This window comes from Lytechinus variegatus, chromosome 4, assembly GCF_018143015.1.
Source record: "Lytechinus variegatus isolate NC3 chromosome 4, Lvar_3.0, whole genome shotgun sequence".
NCBI lineage: Eukaryota > Metazoa > Echinodermata > Echinoidea > Temnopleuroida > Toxopneustidae > Lytechinus > Lytechinus variegatus.
Window position 1 is genome coordinate 13,648,896 of NC_054743.1, and position 25,782 is coordinate 13,674,677.

At 34.7% G+C, this 25,782-nt stretch overlaps 1 protein-coding gene across 1 annotated transcript in view; it reads right to left on the bottom strand.

Moving 5' to 3' along the window:
* Positions 1-296: 296 nt before the first annotated feature.
* Positions 297-25,782, bottom strand: part of LOC121413441 (cation-independent mannose-6-phosphate receptor-like) — a 75,083-nt gene continuing 49,597 nt past the window's right edge. The window contains exons 33-44 of the mRNA XM_041606260.1: positions 25,054-25,133; positions 23,798-23,958; positions 22,857-22,993; positions 21,516-21,660; positions 21,131-21,202; positions 20,459-20,542; positions 18,809-19,023; positions 16,600-16,706; positions 13,649-13,734; positions 12,649-12,786; positions 4,961-5,036; positions 297-4,079 (exon numbers count right to left, since the gene is read on the bottom strand). Of these exons, the coding sequence (XP_041462194.1) occupies positions 3,936-4,079; positions 4,961-5,036; positions 12,649-12,786; positions 13,649-13,734; positions 16,600-16,706; positions 18,809-19,023; positions 20,459-20,542; positions 21,131-21,202; positions 21,516-21,660; positions 22,857-22,993; positions 23,798-23,958; positions 25,054-25,133 (1,445 nt within the window). The 3' untranslated portion in view covers positions 297-3,935. The remainder of the gene's footprint in view (positions 4,080-4,960; positions 5,037-12,648; positions 12,787-13,648; positions 13,735-16,599; positions 16,707-18,808; positions 19,024-20,458; positions 20,543-21,130; positions 21,203-21,515; positions 21,661-22,856; positions 22,994-23,797; positions 23,959-25,053; positions 25,134-25,782) is intronic.

Consider the following 25,782-nt stretch of genomic DNA (forward strand, 5'->3'; position numbering starts at 1 on the left):
CCATGATTTGGAATAGGATTTAATTGAAAGACAAAAACACACAGATATTTTAATTTGATCGGGTGACCCGATCAAGTTAAATTTCCATGTAAAATCGCAAAATTTATCCTGTAAAACACATTTTCATTTCATATCCTCCACATCATAACTGTTATAGGGCATATCCATTCATATTAGCTCGCAATGAATTGGAATATTGATAGGTGCATTTTGGTGGATTTACCAAAACTATACACAAGCTTTAATGTGCTTACTTTCAATATCAGATTCAGGATTGAAGTCTTTTTGTAGGATTATCATGTCCTCCAAGTTTGTTAAAATATGACCAAACACGTTCAAACATTTCAAGTACTTACACTTATGCTAAAACTTTGATGATGACCTTTGGGTATTATATTTTTATTCAACCAACATCATTTAGAGATGGACTGGCCATCACTAAAAGAATTAGTGCATTCCTCGTATAGTAAACTGTAAACAAAACATGTATGTTTTTTTAAAGCCTGTCATTTAAAAAAAAAAGATGTTTAAACCTATAAGCCATTACTTAAAATTTTGAAATTGTTTTGCGATCGATTGCAAATATTTTCTTGCTACACCCTCTAAGCATGAACCTACCATACAATGGGTGATTTCAAGTCCGGTGTTGGCCTTGGTGTTAGTGTTGGAATTTGGATTGCTTCCCCTAGCTCCAAAACTTATTCTGAGTTTGTAGAACTGGTCCAGATCACATGATTTCAAGTTCGGTGTTGGCCTTGGTGTTAGTGTTGGAATTTGGATTGCTTCCCCTAGCTCCAAAACTTATTCTGAGTTTGTAGAACTGGTCCAGATCACATGATTTCAAGTTCGGTGTTGGCATTGGTGTTAGTGTTGGAATTTGGATTGCTTCCCCTAGCTCCAAAACTTATTCTGAGTTTGTAGAACTGGTCCAGATCACATTATTGACATCTCAACTACCAGTGAGTGAATTTTCAGAAGCATATCCATTCTATGTTTGGTGTTATACTCATGTAAAAATTGACCTAACACCAACACCAAAAGGTCAACACTGAACTTGAAATCACCCAATGAACCTCTATCTTGATTCAGAGATACCCTCATTATTCTCTATCACATGCAGTCAAGACAAAATCCACTGGAATTTAATTGGGATCACTCTTTACCAGCACAACAGAGCTGCTACAATGCAAATATGAGTTCCTAACAAGCATAATTATTTCAACAAAACACAGAACCCTGTATAAGTCATGTAATTAACTTATAATTGCACACTAAATGGCCAAAGGGAGAAAAGTGTTCAAGAATTTTTTTTTCAAGATAATTAAATTCTCACTGTGTTCCAAGTTATATTTATCCTATATATACCAAAATTTATTACTACAGCATTGAGAAGGCTTCAAAATATTTACATATACTGATTTAGAAAAAAAAATATGAGAACATTTGAAAATGAAATAATCTGTCTACAGCATACACACTACATTGCAAGTAATTTAATTACCAGAATACATACATCATGAAAATTAAACAAAAAATCAGAGCAGCTGCCAATAGTTAATATATTTATCAACCATAAGACAATAAGAAAGGCTGTACGTTGGTATAAATTACATCAAATAACATACACTCAAATTATATGGTTGTGCAAAATCCCCTCAAAATGTGTTCTTATCACCTAGTCTAGTTAACACACTACTGTTAAAAATTGGATTAGTTATACCCCCACAATATGATATAATAGTCTTAGCAACTTTTCATGTTGCTCTATATTAGTGCAGTCTAAAGAAAGCTGAATCTTCATTTTGACTTTAAAGAAGCAGGAAAAGGCGTTGCTACAAACAAACTCTACTCATCCACCACGATTCCAGAGAACAGCGAGGAATTGCTGTAAAATCTTTGTTTCATTTTTCATGGTGTTCTTGGCGGTTTGAAAAAGACTTGCATTCAAACCATCCTACAGATCCTATTAATATTGATATTCAACTCAAACCTCAATAGACTATATATTTAATTGCACATATTTTTCAAACAGTCTTACATAACAATCATCACAGAAACATACAAAAGAATTATTCACACCTCTACTAGTGTAATACAAAATTTTCCACAATGCATTTGACCACTATAAAAGAATGTAAACAAACTTGTCATAAAGTATCATTTCCACTTGTGATTTACATCACATTCCATGCAAATAAATATTCATCTTAAATCTATTACACCTGTATAATCTCAGGCAAAGAAAGTTTTAAAATGATTTCATACAACTTCATTTTCTAATGAAATAACATAAACATGGACTACTTATTAATTTCCACATTATTTTAATCTGAGTTGTACGTAATTCTAGTGCATTTCAAGTATCTCTCTCCCCTTCTTTCTCTTCCTAAACAGCTAATCCATAAAAAAGAGAGAGGATATCATCTTTAAGGCTGGTGCATCACTGTAAAAACTGCATACAAGACTAGGCAGAAATCAAACACAGGGCAATGACCAATCAAAATTGTTGTTACATACCCAGCTAGTTCAAAACACTGATCAGGAACCAATCACAATCAATCTGTCATATTTGCAATCTACTTCAAATCTTTGTGTTGTATAGCCTAGGTTAGCATTAAAGTACTTTGGTAACAACTACGGTAGTAAATTCATTCCACACAAATAACACGGTGTCAATTCATTTTTTTTCAATATCCATGACAAAGATAATTTACCCAACATATCTTTTGTATATTCATTGTAAACTTTTTTTCCAATTTGAGAACAATTTTCAGACATTGCAGGGTTATAATTATTTATACTTAGAATAGCCTTAAAAACGGATATACTGAAACTTTTCAATATGCACTCATCAGAGTAAAATCGCATAAATGACTAGAACTCTAGAGCAGAACAATATGCAGGGTGACACAGAACCGAAAGAGACGATGGACGCAAAATGACAAGCCATGATTGGCTGTCAATGTAAATGATTTAGGCTTAGTACCAACTGTGAATTGAAGCAAAGCAACTGAAATAACGCAAGGGTTCTTACAAACTCCTTCTGGTGGCACAGGATGGGTCAGTGAGCTGAATATATAACTACGCTATATTTTTTAATGTATGTTTTCATTTATGTTATCTTTTTTGTAATATTTCTTGATTTTGTCCTGTAGTTGTTGGGTCAACGCTCAATAAGGCTATCTGCTCTTTTTTGTTGGCCCCTCATTCTCATAAATGTTTTTTGTATGTTGTCACAATGTTTTACTTTTGTACCTTATGTATGTTTTTTGCATGTTTTTATCGATAGTGTAAATAAATTGAATTTGAATTTAAATACATAAAGCTACCACAAGCTTGCGCGAGTGAGTGAAACCCCTTGCTCCAGTGTGTCTGTTTTTAAAGCTATTTTTAATTTTTTGGTACCAAACACTTATTTATCTATACATAGTGAATCAAATGGTAACAAGTGCTTCATTAAAGTATGGGCGAAGTTAAACTAGAGTTAAATGAATCATTACTAGGAAAAAACACATATATGCTAGTCTGCAGTTTTAACAATTATGTACTCCCTTTAATTACATAACAGTAAAACATACCAATATGTCATCAAAGTAAGAATTATCAATGCAACAAAAAGATAATCAGAAATCCATCTCTGTCGAGGGTTAGTAAACAAGTGAAGATGTCTTCATTTCACAAATCTCAAAGCATCTCAGAAGAAACTGATATAAAAATATATATATATACCATTCATATAACATGAAACAGCACATCTCATGTAGCAAGACAATTCATATTACAACTGAACCAAGATCGGCATTCAAATCACGTAGAATCATGTCTTTTTTTTACTAAAATTTTTCAGACCTCATCCCTCATCTCCACTCCATTCCACATTGAAAATACATAAAAAAATGAGTAATAAGATTAAAAGATAACTTCACACTTTTGTCCTATACATGTGGCAAGATATCATCGTCACTGTCATCGTGGAATTCAAAGGGATTTCTCCTTGTTTCTCGAAGTAATTCTTCATCTTCTTGACCGCCAAACAGAGGTCGAGAATCGTTTGATTCATCAGGATCTCCATTAGAGAGCTGTAGTTAAGAACAGATTATGATTAAATTCAGAATTTCAAACCTAAATTCAGTGAAATATGTCATTAGTATTTTCTACATTACTGCTACATAAGAGATTTGTATCATTTTTTTTACATAGGACTGTAAAGTACCCAATTTCATGAATATGCTTGCATACCTCGATCAAAACTACTGATCACAATCAAAAATAGAATTAATTACTTTGTTCAATTGTTTGAATGATAATCTATAAAATATTAATAACCATATCAGTCATAAATTGATTATTAATATAATATATTGGCTTTAACAGTTTTTTATGGATAGCTTTTGTTATATACTAAAAATAAGTCACTTGAGTGCCACTTCAATAACAGTAAAAGAATGATTATCACTTATCAGGAAAATTTTGTACAACAATTTCTTGAGTCAGCTACACCTATCATAAAATTTCATGTTTTTTTTTCATTGTGCATGTCATTTGCTTATTGGCAGTTGATCTATGTACGTAAGATGTAGAAACGATGTGAAAAAAAAACAAAATTCATCATGCCTCCATTTCATTGGTGATCTCCATCATAAAATTCTGTATATATTAACATGATTCTTATCCAAACAGATACGGAAATTAAGATGTACATGTATACTGGAAGTAAATTTTAAAAAGCAAGAAAGATGCAAAATGTAGGAAAGATGTAAGATATATTTAAGTAAGATTTTTTTAAGATGTAAGAAATGCACGATGTATTTGATGTAACAAAGATGTAAGATGTAAATAAGACGTACATAAGGTATAAGTTGATCTATGTTGGTAAGATGTAAGAAAGATGTCAATAAGATGTAAGATAGACGTAAGATAAGCAAGATATAAGATAAAAGTAAGATGTAGTGAAACTCACCTGAGAGTAAGAATAAGTTGGAACCTTAGAATATGCCCCAGGACAACAACTTCGTATTCTCCAATAAACAGCAGATCTGAAGATAAAAAATCATTAATATCCTTTAGCAAAGCATCAATCTACACTTCACCACCCTCCACCCAAGTTTGAATACGTGTGTGGGCGCCGTGGTCTAGTGGTTAAGACTCCCGTCTTTCAATCTGAAGGATGTGGGTTCGATTCCAAGCCATGGCATGTATTCCTTCAGAAAGAAATTTACCCACATTGTGCTGCACTCAACCCAGGTGAGGTACATGGGCACCGGCAGGAAGTAATTCCTAAAAAAGCTGTGCCCACCAGAATCGGTAGACTAGCTTAGCCGGGGTAATAAATGAGAGCCTTAAGCACCTAGCAAGGTGGATACGTGTCCTATACAAGTCCTATATTATTTATTTATCATTAAATGAAAATCTGGTAGGATGCAGAAGTCAATAAAGTATGCTTGATAATCTTTAGCTTGAAAGATATTAAAGGAGTCATCCCCTGAGAGAGAAGAGTGTATACATCGGTTACACTTCATAATTCCGAAGGTTCTTTATTCTGAAGGTTCGTAATTCCGAAACATGTAAATTGCTTATATCTCGATGTTCTTTCATCCGAAAACGTAAAAGGGTTTGTTAATCCGAACATTTGTGGCGTTATTCCAGAGGTTTGTTATTCCGAAGGTTCGATGTTCCGAAGGTTCGTTAATTCGAAAACGAAATAAGGTTCGTTTGTCCGAAAATGAAATAAGGTTTGTTAATCATTTCGTTTTCGGACTAACGAACCTTCGGAATTACAAACCTTCGGAATAACGAACCTTTGGAATAACGAAGCTTCGGAATTACAAATATATGCGGTATACATTATGTGCATGCAAACCAGACTCACATGACAGGGGTTATGATGTATCTGTAAAGTGCTTTGAAATGTATTTCTGATGTATGAAGTGCTATATACGTGTAGTAAATTTTCTGATTACCAATATATTTTATTGTCTGCAATGCAGATACAAGATTTTCAAAATATATAATGAAATACCGTACCGTAACATAATACAGAGCTATACACATATATAGGTATGTTCTGATTTTTCTGATGCACTGAGATCCTGAAGAAGAGCCCCTAACATTGATACACAATTTATCCAAAAAAGCTTTATTCTATCTTCTTCTTTTTTGCACAGGATTTACATCAAATATGACAGGAATCAATTCTAAACACTTTTGATGAAGATTACAATTTCTTGAAAATATAATAAAACAACTTTGAAAAAAAAATTTGAACATTTTTCCCCATAATATTTTGTATAATTTTTAATACATTCAAACAGTTGTTTTCTAAATAACAAACCACTAAAATTATACCCACACAGCCAGAATATTATCTTCTTATCAATCTCATGGCACTATTATCAAAATGCAGTGCGCCGAAAGCCCCTAAAAATGCATTCCAAGGTGCTGACAAAATTTCCTCTTCTTTTTTTTTAAAAATGTAATTAGTGTGGAGGGTTGGTTAAAAATATCTTGTTTAAAGCCTTTAAGTGCTGAAGCAAGGCTCTTCTCTTTTCCCTTTCACAGACCAATGGGAAAAAGCAAATCACAATATCAATTCCATGCATTAAGCTCATGTAGGATAAGTCAATCATATATCAGATCTTGGTTTTAGCCAGTTAAAATATGCTAAAAATTACCTTAATATTGATCTTTATGGTCAATATTTAGGGCACGGTGGATAATACTGAATTCAATGCCTTATATTAGAGTTAAATATCAATGCTTTTGCCTACGTACCTTTGCATACTTTATCCCTTGATTACCACAAAAATTTTTGTGGCATATGAATCTCTTCATGACCTTGTTGCTATATCATACACATGTATATAACTACTTAACTTTTGTTCAATCAAAATAGGATTTCATAGTTATGCAACATTTTTTTTATCTGTAACAAGACTGACCCTTGTATAACCTTGCGACTTATTTCATATTCACATATGACTCTCGTCACCTAAATTATGAATACCAGCAAATGGCACAATAATCATGACTGCATATCATGAGCAAAGATCACTCATCATGTCTGACAAACCCTTCATCTCCATTTTAAATGTAATATGCATGCGCTCAGCTACATATGCCCCGGGGGCCTTCCTAACACATACATCTAGAAGTAAATAAAGAGGCTTTAATAGGAGGAAATTATAATTTGTAAACAAATTTTCAGCATTACTCCTATGTGTTTAAGATCGCATGTTCGATCTGTAATGAAAATCATAAGTCAGATAAAATTGGAACCAGTGGGATTCGTACTTGCCAACTACTGCTTTCAGGGCAGCGACTTAACCACCAGGCTATGCTGGTTCACAGCTAAATCACGATAAACTGGAATTCAAATACCCTCGATCCTCTTCTTTCTGACTCATTTATATGCAAATGAAGTCCGCAGATCGAGCATGCGATCTTGAACACATAGGAGTAATGCCAAAAATTTGTTTACAAATTACATCTAGAAGCTTTGGTATTCTGAAAGAAAGTTTGAAACAAACAATTTAACAGACCCCCCCCCCCCCCCCGTACAGCTAATAAACATTTTACTTAGGGGGGGGGTGAATGGCCATATGCATATGCCACTGGAAATTGTCTAATGCCTTAATTAGCTTTAATATTGTTAATCGTCTCCTCTATACAATAACAGAATATAAAATATAAACAATTCATAACCAATTTCTCTTTTGCTTGCTCTAAAAAGAAAACTACATCACTTGAATAAATCACTTTGCACAAAAGAATGGCTACACTTATTACTTTGATTCATTTTATGTTTGTTGTTGTTGACTATTTCCTTTGGCACTTTATGGGATATTATAATAAACCATTACAAAGAACAAATGCAACGTTATTCAAATCAATCAACCACTGAGAAAGTATTAACCAAACTTCAAAGAGTAATTTTACTGTTAGCAGAAGAAAATTGTGGTTTTACTCTTTCATCATTCATTCATCTAACATTCTTGGCACAATTTCAAAAGTCAACTTCTTAAATTATTCATGCTGACACACTCAATAGCTGGAATCATAAAACTAATGAAGGTAGAAATGTAAAATTCAAGTAAGATTGGTAAACAACTTTCAAATTCTGGTTTACTTGTGATAACTAGATATTTTTGTGAGAGAATTATTGATAACTCTCAATTCAAAGCAGCCACTTCCAAGGTAAGACCTATTATTTCCTCTCAACTTTTCCATGAAGCTTTTTATCAAATCCCAAAGCTTACATCGGATCAAGAGTATTTTCTACACAACACTCACAAGATATAATTCATAATTAGTATAGTTGGGTTGCTATATGATGCAAAGAATAAAGAAAAAAAGTAGAAATAAGAATATAGTGAACTGTCAATTCAACCACTCAATTCAAAGGAAAGACCTAATATATCCTATCCCCCTTTCCATGAATTTTTCCATCAAATCCTAAAGCTTACACAAGATTAAGATTATCTTCTACACAACCCCCTGGGAAAATTATTCATCATTATGATATTTAGGTTGTTATATGGTGTAAAAAGGGAAATATATGTTAGGTAGAATGTATGTATGTACACACATATGGACATGTCTTATTGTGAACTGTCAACCCAACCATCCCAGGTAAGACCTATTATTTCCTCTCACCTTTTCCAGGAGGCTTTTTATCAAATCCCAAAGCTTACATCAGATTAAGAGTATCTTCTACACAACTCCCAGGGAGAAATTATTTGTCATTATGATTTTGAGTTGTTTATATGATGTAAAAAAAGGGAGTAAATGTTTTAAGTAAAGAGGAATACGCATATAAAGGGATTTGATTATACCGAGTAAAAAATGAGACATACATGAACATGCTAACAGCTAATTTCAATAATATTTGCTGAAATTAAAGCACTGGAAAGTGTACACTTTACAAGTGGCAATCATGTGATGAAAATTGGTGATTTGTAATTATCAGCTTTAAAGTTAAAAAAAAATTCAAGATATCCCTTCATGTTCATTCAATAAGAATATCAAGAATAACAATAATGGTAATAATGATAATAATACTACTAGTATACTACTACTACTAATAATAATAACAATCATAGCAATAATAATAATAATAATGATAATAATATCAATATTAATAATTATAAACTAGTAATAATATTAAATACAAAAGTAGTAGTAATAAGTTAATAACAACAAGAATAAAGATAACAATACTGATGATGGTAAGAAAATCAATTAGTACTTAATTCATCAAGTTTCACCCCGCCCCAGTACATGTACATTTAATTGTTTTTAGATAGAAAATTTGTCATCCCAACAGCATTTTTATATGGATCGTGCAGAAAATAAAGGTATATATGTAGTGTGAAGTTAGCTAGCCCAAAATATAAATCGACTTCGCATTGGAATTAAAAAATAGCAAGGAGGACTGGCATGAAATGAAACACATCCCCCCAGTTCATAAAAAGTGAATGGTGTGAAAGTGGTTGAGTACACTCCATAAACTCATTAATGGTGAAAGAAAAAAAAAGGTAGTGTGAAAGTGGCCGAACATGTGTAAACCAACACCACATTGGCATTCAAAAAATAAAAGTGGTGCAAAAGTGGCTGAACACATTACCTAAACTCATGTACTGGTTTAAGGAAGAACAAGTGGAGCCCTTCTGGCAGTTTTGCCAGCATTACAAGATTCAATATAGCAGCAGTGCTGACTATGAAAACTACTACAGAATAATTTATAAGAAACACCATTCATATGACGATAAAATACTATGTTCATTGACCCTAAATGAAATCTGACACTGACCGTCTGACCGAAAACTTGTGCAAGACAATCAGTGATACTTGATTACCCTTAAATCCACATTTCATGAACGAGATCCATAAACTTTCAAAGCTATGATGGCAATTCAACATATACCCCCAACACGGCCAAATTTCATTGACCTTGGTCATGTGACCTGAAACTCACGCAGGATGTTCACTAACGCTATTCTTATGTCAAAGTTTCATGAACTAGATCCAAATACTTTAAGAGATATGACATTTAAATACTTAACCTTCGTTAAAATTTCGTTTTTAATTCCCACAACATAATTTAAGTTCATTGACTATAAATGACCTTTTACCTTTTATTCTCACAAAGGATGTTCAGTGATACTTGATTACTCTTCTGTCCAAGTTTCATGAACCATATCCATAAACTTTCAAAGATATGATGAAAATTCAATACCCCCAAGATAGCTTAAGTTCATTGACCCTAAATGATCTCTGATCTTGGTCATGTGACCTCAAACTGTGGCAGGATGTTCAATAATACTTGATAACCATTTTGTCCAAGTTTCATGAACAAGGCCCACATACTTATGACATTTCAAAAACTTAACCTTTGGTTAAGATTTCATGTTGACAACGCCGCCGCTGTCGGAAAAGCGGCGCCTATAGTCTTGCTCTGATAAGCAGGCGAAACAAAAACAGGTAGTGTGAAAGTGGCTGAATACGTATAAACCAAGACCATATTGGCATTCAAAAAATGTAGGTAGTGCGAAACTGGCTGAACATATTCCCAAAACTCATTATTGGTTTAAGAAAAACAAAGGTAACTAGTGTGAAAGTGGCTGAATACGTATAAACCAATACCATATTGGCATTCAAGAAATGTAGGTAGTGCGAAAGTGGCTGAACATATTCCCAAAACTCATTATTTGTTCAAGTAAAAAAAGGTGGTGTGAAAGTGGCTGAACATGTATAAACCAACAGCATATTGGCATTCAAATGTAGGTTATGCGAAATTGGCTTACTCGTATAAAAACATTCCCCGATTCAATATTGGTAATTCAAAATGTTATTTTGTGTGAAGTGGCTGAAAACTGATTAGTATTCATGATTTGGTATTTGAATTTAGGAAAGATTCTGTGTCAATTCAAATGTGGATTCCGAAATCGTATTCCATGATCCATATCCTAATCCACCAATGTATTATTCTTTATAGAAGGCTTGATATAATGCAGACATAGAAATACAATCACATTGAGAGTACATTTACAAGTTACAAAAAACGTGATACATTATTGGTAGTAGACTCCGCAGTTACTTATGAATAATATTCTTAACAAAATCATGAATAAATGGGTACAGAACTGAACTTGATGGAGTTCAATTACCTTTTTAATCACTGAATCTGGAGCATCATCTTTCTTTCTTTTTCTCTCTCTCTCTCCTCTCACTTTCTTTTTCTGCCAACCTAGTTTGCTTTGTCAGCATTAAACTCTCATAAAACCTTTACTTCTCTGGTCTTTTATATTTCTTTGGTATAATTATATTGTTAACGCCAATATTCCATGTGCATGTATTATAACAATTTTTGCCTGCATAAAATGTCACAAGTTTCAATGTACAGAATATTGCTTTTCTTTTAAAGATAAAGGTAGAGGTTTTGTTCTGAGCTTGATTTTCCAAAAAAAAAACCTGTCACAGTGATATAAAAATGCAATATTATCGACCCTAAATGATTTTTTTTTCTTTTATCATGAAATAGATGGGAGGTAATTAAGATAAGATTCCTTTTAATAAAGTGGACCTTTTTTATTATTTTTACTCTAATATCCTCAAAGAACTTGAAAATTCAAACTATTTCTCCACATCTTTCACAAATCTAAAATACGTTGCTCACTAACAAGGAAACTTTAGGATCACAAAAATGAAACCACAATAAATATTTAATTCCATACACTTGGATTGTGTTACAAGAAGGTCAATTCGCCATATCAAATATAGTTTGATTTTTTAATCTTAAAATAAATAAGTAAGTAAGTAAGTGGAAAAGTAAGTAAGTGGGTAAGTAAGTACGTAAGTGGGTAAGTAAGTAAGTAAGTAAGTGGGTAAGTAAGTAAGTACATGCAAGTGGGTAAGTAAGTTAAGTAAGTAAGTAAATAAATAAATATATATATCATAAGATGTGACTGCAAATGCTCCTCCAAAATATTTTCAAGAGTTTTGAAGATGAAGCATGAAGAGAGAATTGCTCCATCCAAGCACCAAGGAATTTTTGTCGGTTCGTGATTGTCACGAACTCCAGCCAAGCTGCTACGGACTCGAATGGACAGGAGACAAAGGAGCGTAAAAGGAGTATATGTCTGTATATCTGTAGAGCACTTAGGGGGTGTTGCAAAAAAATATTTGCGATCAATTGCAAATATTCTGTTGCAATTTTACAACTGATAGATCAACGTTATCTGTAGCAAATCAGATTAAACTTCTTGTTTCAAGTAGCAAATTAGCAATCAATGACTAATTTGCAATTAACTGCAAGACATATGATTGATTTAGGGACCAAAAATTGACTTGCAATTGATCGCAAGTTTCTTGCAACACCCCATTAGACACGTTGTTCCAATGTATTGAGCGCTAGAAGCGGATTTTTATCATTATTATTATTGTTATATGGATATGGAGAATCGCAAGTCATTCTCAGATCCTAAAATCAACTCCATTCTTCCAACCAATTCGAAATTGAATAGAAGTGCACCTTGCATTCAAAATGTAAGTTGATTGCTTTGGCTAAATCTATATCATCAAATTTGCAATTAATCACAATATTTTATTTTCCTGCAACATTCCCTTAGAGTAATGATTTTAGAAACTTACCTTCTTTCTTTTTTATGAAACACTATTGCTAGACAGCATAAAATGATGATTATGATTAAAATCAAGATGATGATTGATGCTTGATGGTGTTTTAAGTTGACCACAGAATCGCTCCCACCACCATCACCGGGGGTTACTCTGCAATAACGAGAGATTCAAAATATAGTGTCGGGGTTTCTGCTTGTTAGTTTGTATGTTGGTTTTTTTTCAATTTTCAGCAGATAATGACCAAATAATCAAAATACAGTAAAACCTACATTAATGACTACCTGCATGAAAGGGTCACCTGTCTATAAAGAACATAATTTTTTAAAGAACCTGTTCATAAAAACCATCTGTTCATAAGGATCGATATTCTTGTCTTCTTTGGGTGGACTTTACATACAGGCTACAAAAGAAAACTGAATTTTAAACAATAATTTACACATTAATTGATGAAATTGGTGGGGTTGTATTTTGCATTCCTCTTATAACATATTATAAAAATATCAGTTACAATGCCAACTTTTCACAATGCATGCATTTCAACAACAGTAATTTCTGTTAGACAATTCTCTAACAATAGCAGTATCAAAAAATGTAAAAAAATATAATTCTTTGAAATGATACCAATTCACATATGAAAAGTAATGAGAAAGAGAACCAAGCTTTTCATTTGACGTCATATATTCATTTCACATTCGATACACAGGTATACTGTATATTATGCAAAAGTGAGGATGGATAAATTCTGCAATTTTCTCATAAGTACTAGTAGTATGGAAGTAAATGACGACTGATACACGTTTTGAATACTACATTTATCCTCCAAACACACCGCCATACACGACTTTGTGAAGAAATAATCAATGTCATCATAACATGAGTAAAAAGTTACACATCCCAAAATGTCATCAAAAAGTAATGTTAAGCACATGAACAACTTAATGCCCAAGTCCCTAGATATCAGCGAATATCATTGTAAGCAGTCTAGCTTCAAAATCATTAAAAATTAACTTACATTTTTCCTTCTGTGCAAACGGCAGATACCATCCAGGAAAAGTAGTATCGACAATTACTGGATTCATACTCAAACACAGGCTGGGTCTGTAAGTAAAACATTTGGACAAAACAGGAAACATAATGATCAATAAACCAATGATACAATCACAAAGAGCTGGCCACTCCATGATGATGATGATGATGATGTACAGCATTTGTATAGCGCCGTATATCTGTCAAAGACATTCAAAGGCGCATTGGAGGAGCCAGCCAATCTGGGTCGCCTTGAAGGGCGCACGCACAGATTTGTGACCCACAGGTCCTCCCTCATGATAATGATCTCTGACCCTTGACTACAAATCTAACCAGACTATCATCGTAATATGCACATACCAGTTGACCCAACAGTCAATTCATTAGTTATCCCAATAAAAGAAAATTCTTCAATATATCTTATTACCTCTACGAACTTTGAACTTTGACTCTAAATCTATTAAATATCAATGTCAATCCCAAATTCATACACACAATACATTTGAGGCTGATTTGACATTGGTGAGTTTTTGACAGAATAAGCCTCTGATCTAACTTATACCTCTCACCCCCCCCCCCCGAAAAAATAATATATATACATGTATATTAAAAATAAAAATGAAATATATATAAACCCAGATTATCATTTACCACATTTGTGATTGATCCAATCAAGCACAACTATGGAAAGCCAGCAACATCGAAAATGCGATTTTCTAGATTTATTCTAGATATGATGTTAAGTTTTGTTGAAAATTATAGTTGAATCAATCATAACTCTTTGTAAGACGGGGCCCTAGTCCATCGTAAACAATGAACATCCATCAGTGTCATAACTTTTTTTACCGGAAATTTGCAAAATGTCCTTTCTAAACAAAGGCAAACACACCAATTATCAAGAAAACAATGGATTTAGGAATATACATCATATCTAGAAAACATTTTAAACTACATGTACATGTATCATGCTTTTCAGATGTGGGCGTTGCTGGCTTTCCATAGATGAGGTTGATCAGATCGATCGCAACTCTTTGTAAGACAGGGCCTTTGTCTCTAATATTACCATGAGAAATCAATTTTATAAACCCAATGACCCTTGCGACTCCTAGTGCTAATGGGACCATCTTCACTCACATGCATAAGCCAAGCTTTAGGGGGAAAAGTTTTTAAGCTATCAAGAAAACAACAATAAGATGGGTAAAACTGATGAAAGATTATTGATTTGACTTCTTTCAATGCCTCTATAAAGAGCATGTGGGAGGACTGCATTGTAGAATTGGATGAATGGAATGAACGCTGCAAAAAATAATTAAGCTAATTTCAAAAACTTTTTACACATGAAATACAGACCTTTTCTAATATATCATAACCGTAATAACATACATGATGGATGAAACTCCCAGACCAATATAATATTTAACACTTCCGAGCCGTCCTGACATTATGAAGGAGGAAAACAATGAGATGAAAATTGTGGAAGGAATATCCAGGGTTGAGGACCATCCATTATGCATATTTTTTCATCTTCTACAATATTCAAATCCAAAAATATCGCCTGACCTAGATTTAGATAATTCAGTCTCTTGAAGTCTAGATTTTATATTTCCGCCATCTCTCATTATATAACCCAAACCCTTTGATTATTTTTCTCTATATCCTTTCTTCTACAGCCACCATGCTTCTTATGACAGTTAGGTTTGATTAAAAAATGACTACCACACAGAATGAAGACCATGGAGGGAAGGATAATGTTAAAGAAGATATGGAAGGAAGGGGGGGGGGTTATAAGTGGAGGTAAGGTAAGAGGGAGAAAAGATTAAGGAAATGGTAGAGAAGCATGATGATACGGAAAAGAAGAGGAGGTATGTGAAGAGGAGAAAGAGGAGGTTGAGAAGGGGAGGGGTGAAGAGGTGAAAGGGAAGGGTGAGGGAAGAGGGGTTGGAGAAGCAGGATGAGGAGAAAGAGGATGAGAATGGAGATGAGGGTAAGGAGACGGAGAACCAGGAGGAAGTGGAGTAGAAGGTAGAGAAGGAGAGGGGTAAAGGAAGAGATGAAAGGGAAGGGTGACGGAAGAGCAGTTGGGAAGCAGGATGATGAGGAGAAAGGATGAGAAGGGAAGGTGATGGTAAGGAGACGGGGAACCAGAAGGAAGTGGAGTAGTAGGTAGAGAAGGAGAGGGGTAAAGAGGTGAAAAGGAAGGGTGGGGTAGAGAGGTTGGGAAGCAGGATGATGAGAAGGATAAAGAGGATGAGAATGGAAGGTGAGGGTAAGGAGACAAAGAACCAGGAGGAAGTGGAGTAGTAGGTGGAGAAGGAGAGGGGTAAAGGAAGAGGTGAAAGGGAAGGGTGGGGAAGAGGGATTGGGAAGCAGGATGATGAGATAGAAGATGAGAAGGGAAGGTGAGGGTAAGGAGACGGAGAACCAGGAGGAAGTGGAGTAGTAGGTGGAGAAGGAGAGGGGTAAAGGAAGAGGTGAAAGGGAAGGGTGGGATAGAGGGGTCGAGAAGCAGGATGATGAGAAGGATAAAGAGGATGAGAAGGGAAGGTGAGGGTAAGGAGATGGAAAAGCAGGAGGAAGTGGAGTTAGGGGATAGGAAAATGAAGAAATTAAAGAGGATTAGGATTAGAAGTGGAGGGATTAGGGAAGAGGAGAGGAATGAAAGAAGGTGAAAGAGAGGAAGAGGAGATGGGGAACCTGGTTGAAAAGAAGGAACACATGGAGCAAGGGAGGATGTAAAAAATGACTTAATTTTCTGCTATCATGATGATATGTCATGAATGTCAGAAGACAAATGCAGGAATGAAATAGTTTGGTTGATAAAATACACTTACTTTCAGACCATTAAATGGTAAACACCGAGACAAGGAAAGGAGCCGGCTCACACACAAAAAAATAGTTTTAGAGAAAGCAGGGATAGCAGAAATCAAGACTACTTACATATGAGATAGCTGATTCACATTCAAATATAACTGTTGTTATAACATCCTCAGTATTATCTTTCCCACAGCTTTTAGGCTTGGTGACCTCCATTTCAACCAACTCATCTAAAAAAAAAATACGTACACAAACTAGTTCTGTTGAATTCTGTTGTAAACGCAATACGGGAGGATTAACATATCAATTCGGTGGATTTACAATATGGAGCGCCATCTATCGGTTGCAGCGAGTAGGCCAAATATTAACTTAGGGGTCAACATCACGTGCAGGCGCAGGCAGCGCACAGTCCTAGTGCTTCAAAAATGAAACCATATGGCAAGAATTCACCAAAAACGGTCTAAATTTCGCAAAGAAATTTCTCTCCTACCTCCCGGACCCTAGTAAACAGCATATTCAGTCAATCTCCGACGGCCAGCACTGAGTAATCGCATGCATGCATTCTCTCTTAGTACTAGAAAGCGCAACAGATGTTGACCTTTTCCCATGATGCATTGCAAATTTTGGCCTATTCGCTGCAACGAACAGATGTGAATCCACAAGATTGTTTTCATATTGTCTACATGTATGTATCTATACATGTATTCTCTCAGTTGTTTGCCCTCTGTCCCTTAAATCACAGTGGAACTTTAATCCATAAGTTATGGTTAACATTAAACCTTTATCAATACAGGGGCGTTTCACAAAATTTAGAGCTGAAAGACAGTAGTTGCAGCAAACAATAATTCATGAGAAAGTCTTTTAAATCAAGGTCAATTGTCAAAATATTATCATACATTTAGAACTGGTACATTAAAGTAAACTTATCCTTGTAAGATCATGGAGTCTTAGCTCAAAATGGATAATTCTGATAATCACTAACACAGAAAACCATATGTGGGATAGTGTATTAAAATTGCTTCGAAAAATACCCGACATTTGATGGAATTCTGTGCTTATTTTGCTAATTTCTGAGCAATTACACACTTCCTTCCAGAGCTATTTTCATTTATACATACAAACACTTTGGTAGTAACTTCATCGGATTCTGTTCGAACTCATTTTGAGATAATTACCACAACTGGTATTTATCTTTAAGTATGACTAAAAGTAATGTGCCAATGGGTGCATGATATTTAATAAAAGATCTCAATGATAAACATGCAGTTATACTACCTACTAGTATTTAATTACACCACTTTTCATGAACAGAAACATTAAGGCCCGTATTCTGATGTCGGGTTTAACTTAAACTCAGGTTTAAAGTTGTGGTTTAAGTATGGCAAACCAATTGTTACAAAAATCACCAACAGTAGCGATATCATACTTCAGCTCATTTGGCTCTCAAATCATTTATAATTGTCTAGGAAATATAAAAAGATTATTGGCTTCACCATCGATGAATAAGGAAAGAGCACAGTAAACATAAGAAACATACAACTTAATAACAAATTTGATACTTTTGGCTTCCCATACTTAAACCACAACTTTAAACCCGAGTTTACCTTAAACCCGACTTCAGAATACAGGCCAATAAGTCCCAACTGAAAGCTTACTTGTTCCTCTCTCATTAAATATGACAGTGCATTGTGTTCAGAAGAATTTCTCTTTCTATTTCCATTCTATTGTTTGAGTAAAATAATCATATGCAGGGGCCCCTGATTACAAGCTGCACTTCTTTGGGGTCCCAAACCTGTAATTTTCAGTTATTTATTATGTAATCATTTCTTTGTACTTTGTTTTTTTGACTGGTTTGAATAAATTCAATTCAATCAATTCTATTATCATTATCTGACCAATGTGGTGATGCACTATACACAATACACAAAGGGAATGCAAGTTTTTGTCACACTCAAATGTTTGTGAATCAACTCCCCCCCTTGGATCATGGTCTATTTCATCCTAAGAACTAGAACAACTTTATCAATAGAGATCCTAGTCTACTTTAGGCTAAAAATTAAAGAGGAGCGTTGTGGCCCAGTGGGTAAGTCTTCTGACTATGAAACAGAGGGTTGTGGGTTCGAATCCCAGCCATGGCGTAATTTACTACAGCAAGAAATTTATCCACATTGACCCAGGTAAGGTGAATGGGTACCCGGCAGGATTAATTCCTTGAATGCATGAGCTGAAAGGCAGCTCGAGCTAAAGCCGGGGTAATAATAACAACAGGCCTCGGAATAGAATATTTCTAAGATAGATGGCGCTATATAAATGCCTATTATTATTAAAGTACCTTCGATGAAGAATTGTCTACTGGACCTTGTTCCCACATCCCTAAAGAAGCGTTCATCCTCTACTTTGGTTTGACAGACAGCTGAATCCTGACAGACATGACTAAGATCACCTGGTATACCATCAGTCTGACCTTCATTCATGTCAATGTAATAGAGATAGTTTACAGTCTCTCCGGTGGCTTCTAGTCGAGTGTCCCCCTCAGCTTGCCATATGCTTCAAGAAAAAAAATGACCATCAAGATATTTTTATTTGATTCAACTAAATATCAATTCATTCAATCATACAAATAGCAAAAATATTACACAAGATAAGGAAAAAAATTTGATAACACGGTCACATTTCATCTACGGCGGCCGTATGGCAAGTCGAAAACAGCAATTTTCTTCATTTTTATTCAAACCACTTATGTAAAGCTGGTACAAAAAATGTTAAAACAGCTGTTATCGACTCACTGTTTACTGTATAGTAAATGTGACGAAGGTATTATTTCGATTCATTCAAATCGTTTTCAATCTGCACTTTCTGGATTAAATGCACTTAACATAGAAAAGCTGCATAAGTTGATGTTCAAAAAGTCCAACATCTTTTATCCAGTAATCAGGTGCCCTGGCCGATTGGTCTAAGGCGCCTGGCTATACATGGAAAGTCCGGGGTTTCGATCCCTGTGGCACCCAAGCCCGTACGTGAGCAAGTCATTTAATATACAGCTACAATGCTCTTTTATCCTGCTTTCAAATAAATGGAAATGCTATATGCATTAATGGTAATTAGGTGTGCACTTGGTTTAAAAAAAAAAGTAATCAGTTTTTTGTTGCCCTTTTGTTTTTCGCATTTACATGCCATATTTTCTTTACATCATTTTCTTTTCCAAGCCAAAGAGCAGACTTTGACCAAGTAGGATATATCATTGTCATACAGAATGATGAGCATCTGTTTATTCATCTAGGTCTACAATGATAACACCACTGGGTGATTAAGATCAGTGTTGGTGTCGGTGTTGGAAGCACAATTCACATTGCCTTCCCTATTCTAGCCTTAACACCTAATCCTAATCACAATATTAGTAGCTAACACCTTTTGACACTGGTCCCAATACCATATTTTGGGGCTGTGTTGCTTATTATTGTCATACAGGTTGATGAGCATCTGTTTATTATTATTCATCTAGGTCTACAATGATAACACCAATGGGTGATTCAAATCAGTGTTGGTGTCGATGTTGGAAGTACAATTCACATTGACTTCCCTATTCTAGCCTTAACACCTAATCCTAATCACAATATTAGTAGCTCAACACCTTTTGACACTGGTCCCAATACCATATTTTGGTGCTGTGTTGCTTATTATTGTCATACAGGTTGATGAGCATCTGTTTATTATTATTCATCTAGGTCTACAATGATAACACCAATGGGTGATTCAAATCAGTGTTGGTGTCGATGTTGGAAGCACAATTCACATTGCCTTCCCTATTCTAGCCTTAACACCTAATCCTAATCACAATATTAGTAGCTAACACCTTTTGACGATGGTCCCAATACCATATATTGGCGCTGTGTTGATGTATAAACTAAGCTTCCAACACCAACACCAAAAGGCTAACACCAAACTTGAAATCACCCAGTGTCACCGTGAAGGAGGCACATACCCATGGTCGATGATCTCGGTGAAATTCATGACGACATTGGTCTCTGGGTCGGTGATCATTTTGTTTACTAATGTTACAGACACTCTAGAAAAAACAACAAGATTAGAATAAAAAACGTGGTTGGGCAAAATCTCTCAAGCTAATCGCAGAAGAGCAAATTCTTTATAGATTTTCACCTAAATACATCAGATGTTGTGTATAAACCACAGAATCATTTTTCACAATCGTAGGGACCAGAGGATTTTCAAGTAAGCAAAAGAAATTCATGAACACTAACATCAAAATTTGTATATTAAAAATTTCTTGGAATTCAGCTTGAAGGATTAAAAAATATCACTACATGGATTCAGAAGAAGACAAATTAACTTTACGGGTAATTTCATGACTAAATTTAGCTATAGAGAATGAAAGAAAATAATCGCTATTACAAAGATAATATCTACCGATGCTACATAATGTAACCTATTCCATTATATACAATATATATACACTGTAACTCAGTATATATGTAGGGTGTGTATTGCCAGTACATTTGGTTCAATCATGTTGCATTGGGACTCCATTAAAATGCATTGAAGAAGGATAGAGAATGGTTAGAAATGGTTAGAAGATAGTATACAAAGAATAAAATCTACAGAGAGTGACCCAGTCAAGTAGTTGGGTATGACATACCTTTCTTCTTTGCAGGCTACCTTCGACTCCCATAGAAATTGAAATTGGCACTTGTTATCAACGTGCTCAGTCCTGCATGAAAACATAAAACACACAAACTGGATAGATTATCAACTGCACTGCACACATTTTTTACTTCAAAATTTACTCAAGCCATAATCATTTGTGAACATTACCACTTTTCATGAGCTACATGTAGTAAACAGAAATAAATTATTTCTTGACTTTACCATATATAGGGGGTAAAAATGCACATTTCATGGAATTAGTCAGACAGAAATGTTCTTTTTTTTATGGAATTGCCCTTCTTAGGTCCCTGCCTGTGTCATACTTTCTGTTTCTCTCCTTTATTCTCTAAATTTCTTGCTGAAATGGTTTCAATTACCTTTGGAAGACTGGGCGTCCATTTTTCTTGGCACACTTGAAAGTGATCAATGAAGAAGCTGGAAGCGAACCCTGCTGAGGTGGATCACTGCAATCATCCACATTGGTTCCCTCAATGAACGTCACCACAATATCTGGAACATCTCCTGTATAGAGAGCGACAAAAGGATAAAAATGAAGGAAGATTGATAAGGCAAATTGCCGATTGGTTTATGCCCTATTGGTCTACTTTAGATTTGGTCTTATTGGCCTAGCCCATTTAACATTTTGTCTAACATCCACTTGGTCAAACACCACTAAATTGATACGATTAGATGAACTGATTATGAACAAAATTCGATAAAGGCCGAAAAAAGTTACGTGGACAAAGTGGTATTAGACCATTCAGGCATTAGACTAAATGCCAGATGATCCAAATGAGTATAAGACCAAATGGGTTTTAGTGATGTCAGACAAATTGTGAATTAGACCATCTGCTTAGTAGACCAAGTGACTATAAACTAATTGGAGTTGGCCCCATCACATGAAATGCACATGAAATGAATACAGGCAAATTATCATATTTCCCTCTCAAAGAGAGAGAAACAGATGTATTAAAGTTTCCCTGAAAAAACAACCGAATATAAATAAGCATATGTGGGCATATCTTACCTCAGAAAAAGACCTATCACACGACTGAATGCCATGCTTAATTTTCTTTATTACATGTACAATACAAATACTGAGGAGAGGAAGGGTATTGGGTTGATACACACAGTGTCATGCAAAGTGGAGGAAGGTGAAGGCAATTGATTAAGAGGTGAATCTGGGGAGCGTTTCATGAAAGGACTTGTCACACGTTTTATCCGACAAGTCCTGTTTTATCCGACAGTCACTATAGCAACAGTGCTTCTCAACCAATCAGAATCCAGGGAAGTTGTCAGATCTGACAACTTGTCGGACGAATATATTGATGAAACGCCCCCCCGGCTACCCTAATTCAACGAACACAAAAACAGATTTAAATTTCAGGGCTACTGACTACTAGAATTATTCGGGATATAATGTTCATTTCATCAAACAAGCAATTTAGGCCATATCTTTGATTTTTTGTTTGGAATTCCCTTTTTTACTCATTATCACCACACCAGGGTGGTGTTTCATAAAGCTGTTCGTAAAGTTACGCACAACTTTACACACGACTGAAACCTCTTCTTAGTGCTAAATCAGTTACATAGGGATATCATTTAGCACAAGAAAGGATCACCAGTCGTGCGTAAAGTCATTTGTATCTTACGAACAGCTTTATGAAACGGGCCCCTGGACTGATTTTCAAGCAATCAAATCAACCTGACCATCTTACCTTTGGCAGTCATCTGCTGTGTGTAGACCATGCCAAGGACATCCACCTGGCCGTCAGCTCTCTCACGACAAATACTGGCGTCTTTCGGGCAGCCTTCAGGCGTATCGTATGCAGGCTGACATAGATTCATGTAATAACTGAATAAAGATAGAATGGGAAGAGGAGAGTGAGGAAGGGAAAGAAAAAAAAGCATGGGAGAAAATAGATTAATTAAGATTAACTTCATTTAAAGGGGGAGCAAACTGACTAACACTTTCTGTGGTATCTCATTGACTGTGTGTTATAAAAAATAGTTTCAAAACTATATATTTTGAGACAAACATCAATAATTGGAAAAGATTCAATGCCCATATTCACAAAGTTATATCATGTATATCTGTGGTTTATATAAACTATCAACTGTTATAACACAGATATAAACGATCTGGGAATGATGGGTACAATAGTATTATTGAACAAGGATGAGACCTGGGGCCCGTCTTACAAAGAGTTGCGATTGATCCGATCAATCACAACTTTGGAAAGCCAGCAACATCAACTCCAAAAATGCAAATTTCTTCAAAATATTTTTTAGATATGATGTATATTCATACATTCATCATTCTCTTGAAAATTCAGTGTGATTTTCTTTGTTTACTAAGAAGATTATGCATATTTCCTGAAGAAAAAATTATGGCATGGATTGATTTCCATACAATTGAGATTGATTGGATCAATCGTAACTCTTTGTAAGACGGGGCCCAGAAGTCCAGCAAAAGAAAGTTGGCCAGCACACAATTTTAACTCATCAGATAGGAACTAAAAACAGGTACACTGTACTTAAATAATTATGTCAGTAAAGAGGTACATGTATTTACTTCAAGAAAACTTCTATTGAAAAGAATTGCCCTACAAATAAAAAATCTTTTCACAAGTTCATTGTATTGGGTTACTTGACTCACTCATTTTTGCTATCATCTTGGATTTGGAAGCTGCCAGTGATGCGAGATAAGGGTGATAGGTCATAGACGTTTCCCTCGTATGCAAGGTCACAAGGTCTGGTGTCGGCCGGGCAAGCAGCAGGGGTACGCCATTGGAACGTGTAGTGGCAATTTTCGTCAGACTAATATGAAAAACATTTATCAAGTAATTGACTTTAAAATGAATGGAAATGATAATGATTTACATTATGAAATCTACAAAACTATGACTTTTTATCTATAATTTCTTCTTTTGAGAGTACCAGGAAAACTTCTTCCTTTATGTAATTATCATCTTGCTTATATGTGGAGTATTGAAAAACCAAATTCTGACCTTTCTGTTTGGGTTCATGCGACATGCGATCACTTCAATAATATATGGTATTCATTATGCACACATATCCACCTCATTAGGTGCTGAACGCCGTTCCTCCATTACCCCGGCTAAACTAGGTTATTGATTTCAGTGCTCACAGTTCTTTTGAGGAATTTCTTCCTGCTGGTATCCACTTAAAGGTAAATTCCAGTTGTGGTAACGATATCAAAATGAGTTCGTACAGAATCCAATGAAATGACCACCAAAGTGTCTGTTTGTATAAATAAAACATATGTGCCAAAGGATTCTGGAAGAAATTGTGTAGTTGCTGAGAAATCAGCGAATAAGCACAGGATTCGGGTCAAGCGTCGGGCCGACATTCAAAGCAATAATAATACACTGTCCCACATACGCTCATCTGTGTTGTTGATCTTCAGTGTGAAGATTTTTCAGCGTAGAGTTCAAGATTTCACAAAGTTCAGTTTATGTAACTGTACCAGATCTAGATCCTCGATGATACACTGACGATTAAGCCTGGTTTTACAGACTTTCTCATGAAATCAGTGTTTAATGCAACTACTGGAATTTCTCTTTAATTCACCTCCACCAAGTTTGTTGTCTAACAGAGTATAAAATCATATGTTTGTACTATCAGATTATTTACTTTTTATTATCATCAGTTTATTAAAAAATTTAAAGGAAATTAACTGACAGGAATTATTCAATTCGATTCAATTCAGGTTTATTGCAAAAAAACATGATTGGCAGTCACAGACTGAATTGTACATGTTTACACAATGCCAATATATAACAATAATCAAAATTACTAAGATAAACAATGAATATACAAATCAAAATTACATATATGCAGTTAAAAATGGAGTTAAAATGGAATCTAAAAAAATTATTAATGATAACTCACAGAAAAGAAAGTTGGGGGTGTATTCTTAGCATCTCGATCACAAATAAGAAGAATGGTGGCCTGTCTCTTCTTTTCAGCAGCTGTAAAAAAAATTACAAATAAAACATGAGATCAAAATAAATCAAATGAATTCATCTCAAGTAGACAATCATACTAATAAACACCTTTTCATAGTGCAAATGAACATTGAAAAGATCCTTTACCCTAATGAGATATGTGTACCGTTGGCTGGAGAATAGATAAAATGTATACAAATGAACCATTGTTATTTTGGTCAAACTATCATTACTTTTTTTTCAAATAAAAAAAAATAATTAATATTTAACATTCTTGGAAACCACGCATCACTGCCAAACCTCAGTATTTGTGCAGAGTAATTTGCACTTGGTAATTAATATATAACACTAGGGTGGCTGCCCACTTATTTAGAAATTTTCAAATTAATGAACTGGAATCGATATTTAAAGGACAAGTCCACCCCAACAAAAACTTGATTTGAATAAAAAGAGAAAAATTCAACAAGCATAACACTGAAAATTTCATCAAAATCAGATGTAAAATAAGAAAGTTATGACATTTTAAAGTTTCGCTTCATTTCACAAAACAGTTATATGCAGATCTCGGTCGGTATGCAAATGAGGAACTGATGACATCACTCACTCACTAATTCTTTTGTATTTTATTATATGAAATATCTTGATTTTATCGTCATTGTCATGTGAAATGAAA